This window comes from Phaseolus vulgaris, chromosome 8 (genome assembly GCF_051622355.1).
Source record: "Phaseolus vulgaris cultivar YP4 chromosome 8, ASM5162235v1, whole genome shotgun sequence".
NCBI classification, from domain to species: Eukaryota; Viridiplantae; Streptophyta; class Magnoliopsida; order Fabales; family Fabaceae; genus Phaseolus; species Phaseolus vulgaris.
In genome coordinates this window covers 53,910,532-53,918,784 of record NC_143505.1, presented here as the reverse complement: position 1 = coordinate 53,918,784, position 8,253 = coordinate 53,910,532, and the positions used below count along the sequence as shown (strand labels likewise).

The 8,253-nt window shown below is 33.8% G+C and overlaps 1 protein-coding gene across 2 annotated transcripts; it reads right to left on the bottom strand.

Moving 5' to 3' along the window:
• Window positions 1–3,213: 3,213 nt before the first annotated feature.
• Window positions 3,214–5,761, bottom strand: LOC137825930 (uncharacterized). Of its 2 annotated transcripts, none has more exons than XM_068631743.2 (2): window positions 5,181–5,761; window positions 3,214–4,963 (listed from the first exon to the last, which is right to left on the bottom strand). In XM_068631743.2, exons 1-2 carry the CDS (start codon window positions 5,413–5,415, stop codon window positions 3,552–3,554), a joined length of 1,647 nt encoding a protein of 548 aa, XP_068487844.1. In that variant the 5' UTR covers window positions 5,416–5,761; the 3' UTR covers window positions 3,214–3,551. The 2 variants fall into 2 exon arrangements, with proteins under 2 accessions (XP_068487844.1, XP_068487845.1); XM_068631744.2 differs by having other exon boundaries at window positions 3,214–5,048; window positions 5,181–5,514.
• Between the last annotated feature and the right edge of the window lie 2,492 nt (window positions 5,762–8,253).

The window sequence follows — 8,253 nt, the reverse complement described above, 5'->3', positions numbered from 1 at the left end:
ATTTACCCATTTTAAAAAAATAAAAAATTGAGAACTTAAAAATAGAGGGACAAAATAGTTTTTTAAACTTTTATTATTTTCTACATACGTGATAGACATTGAGTTTTTATCTTCTACACTGTAAATTAAAGATAGATGAAAGTGATAGAACTTGAGGGGAAAATATTTTATTTCAAATTTCAACATTTCAATCAATTTATTTTATTTAAAATATATTTAATCTTATACTGTAAATTAAAGATAGGTGAAAGTGATAGAACTTGAGGGAAAAATATTTTACTGTCAAATTTCAACATTTCCATCAATTCATTTTATTTACAATATTATATTTAATCTTATAATAAGCTGAGTACTTCTTTAATAATTTTTAATAAATTGAGTACTTTAATCTTGATGTCTTAAAAGACTATATGTAGTCTATTTTTCAGAATAATTATGTAGTCTATTTTTCAGAATAATGAAGAAAATATTTAGAATTTTATCATAGCATAAAAAATAAGTTTGATATAGATCGGGAATTTCTATAGATTCAACACCATAACAAGTTGAAAACTTCTCAAGAGCAACTCACTATAATACATTAAGATCATACCACTAGAATTTGCAAGCACAAATCAATGGGAATCTCGTCTTGTTATTCTCAGTAATCATATTGAGGACACATATTGATTGACACATGGTACCTACCACAACGAGTATATATGGACTCACGCACATAACGAATTTAGACCAGAAGTCAGTCCCAAGTTGTTGGCAAAATTGTCAACTTATAGGCCAGATTCAAACTTCCACCAAACATAAGGAGTCACAAGTATGTGATCAGTATATGTCCTTTAAAGTTGTATCAACTCCCCATTGAATGCAGAGATGAGAGCCAATTTGACTGGTTTTCAATCCTTCACGCCGAAGTCATGAATGCTCAACTTCCTAAAAATGGAAGTGGTTATGTCTTGAAAAGTACAACGACTCCTCAAACCTAGAGGAACATGATAAGGCCTATCTCACCCGGACCAATCTCTTTTTGAAGTACATTGTCAATTATTTTTCACTACACTCAAGGGACCAACCTTGCAATAATATTACTATTTTGCTCGGAATTCCATTGACTTATTCAACATATTCTGTGCGAGGTTCTTAGCTTAGTTTGCCGACTGCAAAACAATGGGTTTAACTTCAACCCCACTTTAGCACATCACTCAAGGAGAGTTGAGTTGTTGTGACAATATATGATTCGGTTTGCCAAAAGCATCCACTAATATTTCTATTTGTATCTGGTGACAACCATGCATGCTCTTTTAGTTGGACTTCGTCCAGGGAATTTCCTAGACTTTTGGTTTGTCGACCACCCACTAATATAGATGCATTATGTTCTCGTGTAGCCAAGTATATTAGTATTGAAGAGAACTCTGATGCTAGAAAGGCTCCATCCATAACTGCTTCTCTTAGTACATAAACTTTCAAGAAAATGTGCGTCAGTAAATATGAAAATTACACTCCTTTCAATACTAGTCGGTATATCATCTTCCAAGAAGCATTTAATCTTGAACTAGTTCGGCTACCTCAACCTACACCTTCTCCTTCGCTTGTTTACCCAACCAAAAAGTGTAGCTCTCATCAAAATAAGGGCACACTTCAAAAGAATGCTACAAATATAAGCTCGGTGAGTTTGTTACCACCTCAATCTCTCCCATCCATTACCTCTATAAATGGTGATTTTTTTAATGATTTAATCAAAATGACCCAATTACGAGTACTACCATAACCAACTGGTTCAATATTTTTTAATTCTAAATTTAATTTTTTATTTAAAATGATTCCTTTTCATTTATAAGGTTGAAATTCAAGATATAGTTTAATGACACGTAGTGCAATAGTACTATGGAACAACTTGTTGATATTCAAATTGGTTTTAGAACACATCAAATTTAATTATTTCAAATATAAGGATTTCCCTGACAAACAAACTGATATTTTTAGTTTAAAACTGCTTTTTGAAAAACCAGCTTATAGTTAAATTATCGATTTTAAAATATTTTGATTTACAAATGGGTGACAACCTAAAACCCGTTTTAGGTTTAAAATCAATACAGAAACCAGATTAATCTTGAAATTGGTTTTAAGAAAATCCATATTTAAAAAAAAAAAAATATGGACACGGATTGTTAATCCAATTCAATTTTAAAACTAGTGACAATTGATGTTTTGGTTCTATTGGTACACTTTGGGTTATTCCATAGATAACCTCTGAATTCCTTTAAATTCCAAATTAAGAAAATAAAGAAGAAAAAAAAACGTGAATTTGTCATAAACATATGGTAATAATTATTAAAAAAGTCTTAAATTTAAAATATCACCAATTAAAAATTTTATTTTCCTTGGAAGAAAACTTTTTCAAATCTTTTAAAAAAACAAAAAGTATATAATAATTTTGCAGAAGATGAGAAATTTCTGAGGCAGCATTGTCCCATGCAATTTCCATAGCTGATGAGAAAGTGAGATATTTAGTCCCATTCCATGATCATGATAGCTAGGTTATCAATATTTCAAAGCAAACCATTGAAAAATGGTCCTAATTAACTGGATAAGATGTATCATTAAAGCAACCAATTCATTGTCAACATCAACAACTTCGTATGGACCAGTTCCTAGGCCAATCAATTCACTTTGTTTGCTTGATCAAACAAATTGGGGTGTGTCCATTATTTTGTCCTAAACACAAAAAATAGATTGTTTCTTCCTTAAGCAACACTACTAGTACTAACCATTATCTCTAACCAAAATCATGTATTATTGATGACGTACCTACGCTTGATTATGGTTTCTTGCCTAAACCTCACTAACTATTTTTCACTTTAGTTGCAGTTAAGTTGACAATTGTGACTCATTTTGCAATTTTGATTGTGCACTAAGCAATAGCAAGATCAATATGGATGTGGATTATATTAGATTTCCTTGTCTCCTCTCATGAAGTGTATTTCTTGCACTGTTTTCACCATCAACTCTATATTGTGTTGACAAAATTGGTGAATCTGCCCCACCATGCACCAGAATTACAATAATTAACAAAGTTTGGCTCAGATTTCTTGGCCTTGATCATGACACTACTTTTGAATGGAAAACTTGTATCACATTGAAGTAGAATGGTGAAAACAGCTTTTACTCTGCATATCAACTAAGCCACAATAATTCTCAAAAACAGCCTTTACTCTAGGCTTCTTTAAAGAGTTGCCATTTTTTTAGTAAGTAAACATTCTTTAAAAGGCACACTGATTTTAATAGCATAGTAAATTGACAAAAGGCTTGCCTTGATTACACTATGAAAACTTATGCATACTCATGGAGGTATGTTTGGGTTACACAGCCATGAGTTAAACAATCAACAAGATATCTAAAACAGAAGATTATTGTCATCACCTAATGTGGAGGTCAAACAAAGCAGGACTAACTAAAATATTAATAACTATCACTGAGGAAATTGAGGTAGGTACCTGATGTTATAATAATTAATTTCTCACAATCTCATTCTTGCTATTTTCAGCACTTAGAGGTGATTAGAAGAATGCTCTACTACCATAAAACACACGAGATCCATCCTTTTTCTTCTTATCAGTTTCTAATTTGTTGTTTTCATGATTCTGAATCACATCACCATCGCCATGATCCACTTTTTCAGGCTTGTCAAGGTCCATTGGGAGCTTCATTTTTGCCAAGGACTCAGTGAACTGCTGCATGCTCCTCATATACATGTCCACTATTTGTTTTTGCATAGCAGCTTGCTCAGCCTCAAGATTGATGTTCCCCAGTGGAGCTGAAAAAACTTTACCAAAATTTGAAGCTTCTGTGTTCTTATTATTGGTTTTGATTTCCTTTTCTTTGCTTGAGAAGGCCTCTTTGTCATCTCTGGCCTCACCTTCTTTCTTGGAAGTTGGGGTATCTGGACAAGCACAACAGTTTTGACTACCTTCCACAGTGATTGACACAGTGACAGAATTGGACGATTCACCAGAACTCAAATGGTTTTTTTTCTCAACTGAATCCGCTGAGTTTCTATCATCACTCAAGGTTGTGATAGTGGAGCCTAGAAAGCATGAATTCTGAATGCTCTCATTTGGAGAAAGGGACCCTACATGATTCTCATCTGGTGAACTCATAGTCATCTCATAATCATCTAGTTGAGGAGATGCACCAAGGTGGAGAAATGGTAGTGGCCTTCCAATTTTGGACCTTGAAGGAGCGGAAGTAATACCATGAGCTGCCAAATTGAAGTACTCAGACACCATTTGCTGGTTCTCCTTCACCACACTGATGTCAGGAAATTCAATTCTTGCATACTCAACTGGGTCCAACATAACTTCTGAGATCTTTCTATCAAGCAAAATAACTTCTGATGATATGGATGAAGTCTTTGCTGATTCAGGTATCAAATTCACTGAGGAATTGAGTGCCAGAGAGGGGTCTAAAGACAGTGTTAATTGGACTGTTCCAGCAGGAGAGTGGAAAAGATCAGTGGAGGAAAGGCTGTAATCTTCAGTTACCTTTCCTTTGCCAATAACTTTTGAAATTGGAACCAAAGCAAATCCCAATAGCTGGTCTTCCATGTGAATCCTTGCCCTACTAAACATCCAAATTTCACATTTCAGAACAGCGTCTATTTGGGTGATCTTCATCCTCATGTTTTCATTGAATGTTGGGTTTTGGCCGCCTCCATTGATGATTCTAGTAGAGAGGGTCTCATCAGGGTTGTAAGTTAGAGAGAACTTAGCATACACATCCTGGTTGTCATAGATGCATATGTTATGAATATTCCTGGCATGATGGACAAAGATATCAAGAATCCCCGAGAATTCAGCTTCTTCATCAGCATGTGTCCCATTGTTCAAATTTGGACTGTACCTAAAGCTGGTATTCTGACAATTCTGATTGAATGAATCCATTCCAACCCCTGTTATGCCTTGGAATTTTTCTTTGCAACCAGCCAAAAAGTTTCCAAAATTAGGAAACACAAGAGAAATAAAGTAGGTGTAGATATTTGGATCATCAATGATCACCTTTCAGATACATAAAAGACCAAAGCAAAATAAAAAGAAACTTGATTATAGAGCAAGTTACAAATCAGTTGAAAGTAGCAAAAAGATGAAGTTTCTAAAGGATTAAACAGCAGAAGAAGAGGGTTTTCTCACCTAGAAGAATGAATGGCAACAGAAAGCTAGATAACCTGGTTCCTAAGTACGTTGGAGAGAGTATCTTGTAGTTGAAGGCATTTGTCAAATCAGTCCATGAATTAAGGAACAAGCATGGATAAAGAGAGAGAGGGATAGAGAGAAACTTGGAGTTGAATGAAGTGGCTTGCTTTATTGAATGGAAGTGGGGTTTAAAGAATTTGTGGTAGTAGGTGAAAAATGAAGGATGAAGCATGGAAATGAACAGAGAAGAGTATTATGATGTACATACATGTTTGTTTGGATGCCACTTTTCTTTTGGTGTTGGGTGGGGGAAGGGGGGGGGTTTGCTTTGCTTGACAATGCAGCTTCCATATATTTCTAGTGCACAACTTCCTCCACTCACACTAATGCTATTGGAGGACCCACTTCCCACCATCTTCATTATCACTCACCCTTCTCTTCACTTCATGCTACCCTCACCATTCAGACAACATAAATTACCCTGTCTCTCACAATCAAATATTATGAAATAACATCAACTTGGGTGACTTCAACAAAATCAAAATGTTGTCTGTGTGTGTGTGTTTTTCTTTCATTTTGGACTACTCCTGAAGTTTAAATATATGAATAGTTATCAAATGGAAGTGGCTTTTTGTTTTTGAACTTTCTTTTTGTGTGGATTCTGATATCCTTGACTTCAAGTCAAGAACTAAAGATTGAGTCTGTGATCACATAGAAGAAGTTGGAAGATATGAATGAACTATTTTATTTAAATAAACTTAACTTTGACAAGGAAGCTTTCTGTACACCAAACTTTTCTTATCGAAAGGAAAGTGAGCAAAGACTGGGAGTTGTTGGAAAATTCATTTCACTTTGTTAATTTGAATGATGATTAAGCAAAAAGTTTATGTTGGAAGTCCTAAAGATGTGGCATATATGCAATGGAGGTAACATCACAAATCATAACCTTTGACTGCTTCTTTCTCCTACTCGTAGCCATTGGTAATCACCTTCACCACATGCACATACATATACACTACATGCTAAAAAAGACACCAAGGAAAAGATACCAGGGAAAAGATAAAGAGAGAAACACTAGAATTAGGGGGGAAAAAACTTCACATCACTGTCAAATTGCTCATACCCCATGCATGCATAGCAAGATGAGACGTGATGACATAGACTTCCCCATAATTTATTAACTAATTGGGTATTCGAATTCTCAGTGGAACACAACTGTTATCATTTTATTCCTTCCAAACTAAGTTGTGACTTATATAAGCCACAACCAAACAACAACATCCATGTAAGACTTTTGGTCCTTTTATTAGGTAGCTGTGAACACATTATTCTATCAACAGTTTTTAAGTGAATGTAGGTGAATATAGAGAGTCTCAAAGAAATATTTTCCTTATTCTATAGTGGAAAAGGTTTTGTTTACACTGCACACACTAAATAACATTATTCAACCACCCTTTATAAAAATATTATAATATTTTAATTAAAAATTAAAATTAAAATAGTTAAAATACTAATTTATTTGTTTGTTAAGAGAATGTTCTTTTATTGTATGCAATGTCAAGGTATCAAGTCCTTCTATATTATATATTCAATATGAAGAATGTTACTTTGAGTACTTTATATCAAATGCACCAATTTAAAATTTTTTAAAATTTTTCTATTTTTCATTTGTAAAAAAATATTTCTCTTTCTATTTTTAACACTTATAATATGGAGCAATTTAGTATTTGTACTAGCACGACCGGACGACTCAGTGAGTCGGCCAACACTCGACTCATGCCGCCACCTAAGTAATAAAGAGACGGTCGTGTCACTACATGTGGTTGATCGACCCATAACGTTCAAGTCAAAGGTTGACCAGGTTAGTAAGGCTAATCTATGGTTAAAAGTGGCTTAACGCAACCCTAAACCAACTCTCTTAATCTGGCCCAACAATGAAGGCTCATCAAGGTAATATAAATAACACGCATTTCAAGGAAAAATGTACGTCATTATCTACAGTACTCTGACACTTAAACGCCGACACCCCTACTGACTTGAGCGTTGGAATGCGTTCTGCAGATACCACTCGCGCCTGTGGAGCAGGACGACCGAGAGGAGCGAGGTACATTAGAGAGCTTGAGCGTATCGAGGAGTTTGGAGAGTGACAGACCGACCTAGGTCCCAAACCCGTTCGAGAACCGTATTATATTGTCAATATATCATGATTACACTAATTATATATATATATATAATCAAATGTTATTATCTAAAAAGAATGAAAATTTAGATAGGTGTTGTGTAAAGATGGATTGAAATCATGAACACTATTGTCCTGCCCCACTTCAGAGTTTTTCTCTTAGTATATATATACGGTCAAAATTGCAATGAGTTTCTTTTGGCAGAAAATTGCAATAATTTATTAGGTTAATTAGTGTCATGTGTGGCTAGCATTTTCCTAAATTGTGAGCTAGAGCCTAGAAGCACTTTTCCCTCACTTCAAAGTCATAAAAAGTCAAATAGCTTTTGACGTTAGATTAAATAAATTAAAGGTAGCTTGTAGGATAAATGTGAAGATTAGGTAAAGAACATTTGAAAAATGTAGTACTATTATGGGAATAATTTTCCAGAAATAAGAAGTTTTCTTGAGAATGCTAAAGTTAAAATAAGTCAGAATTGAAAAATGGAATATGGCAATGTCATTACATGATGCTTCTTTGTAACATAAAAAATGTACAACAAAAATGTTATGTTGCTTCTTGTTAGGACCATTCATACTGAGTTGTCAATTCTACTGAAGTGTATTGAAAGCATTCATTCCAACTAATGGGTTATATCATTTTGATGTATTATTCATCAATCACTTAATTAAGTATAACAAAAGATTATTATAAACCCTAAACCCTAAATCAAAAATATTTAATTGTTATAGTGATTAAATTAGAGACAATTTTAGAAATTAAAAAAAACTTTTGATCTCAAAATTCGTTTTTATTATTGTTAGATGATTTCTAAATTGGTATCAAATTAGCTACCAAGATTTTTCTACCAAATTTAGAATCTAAATAATTGGTAGTTAAAACTTTGATAG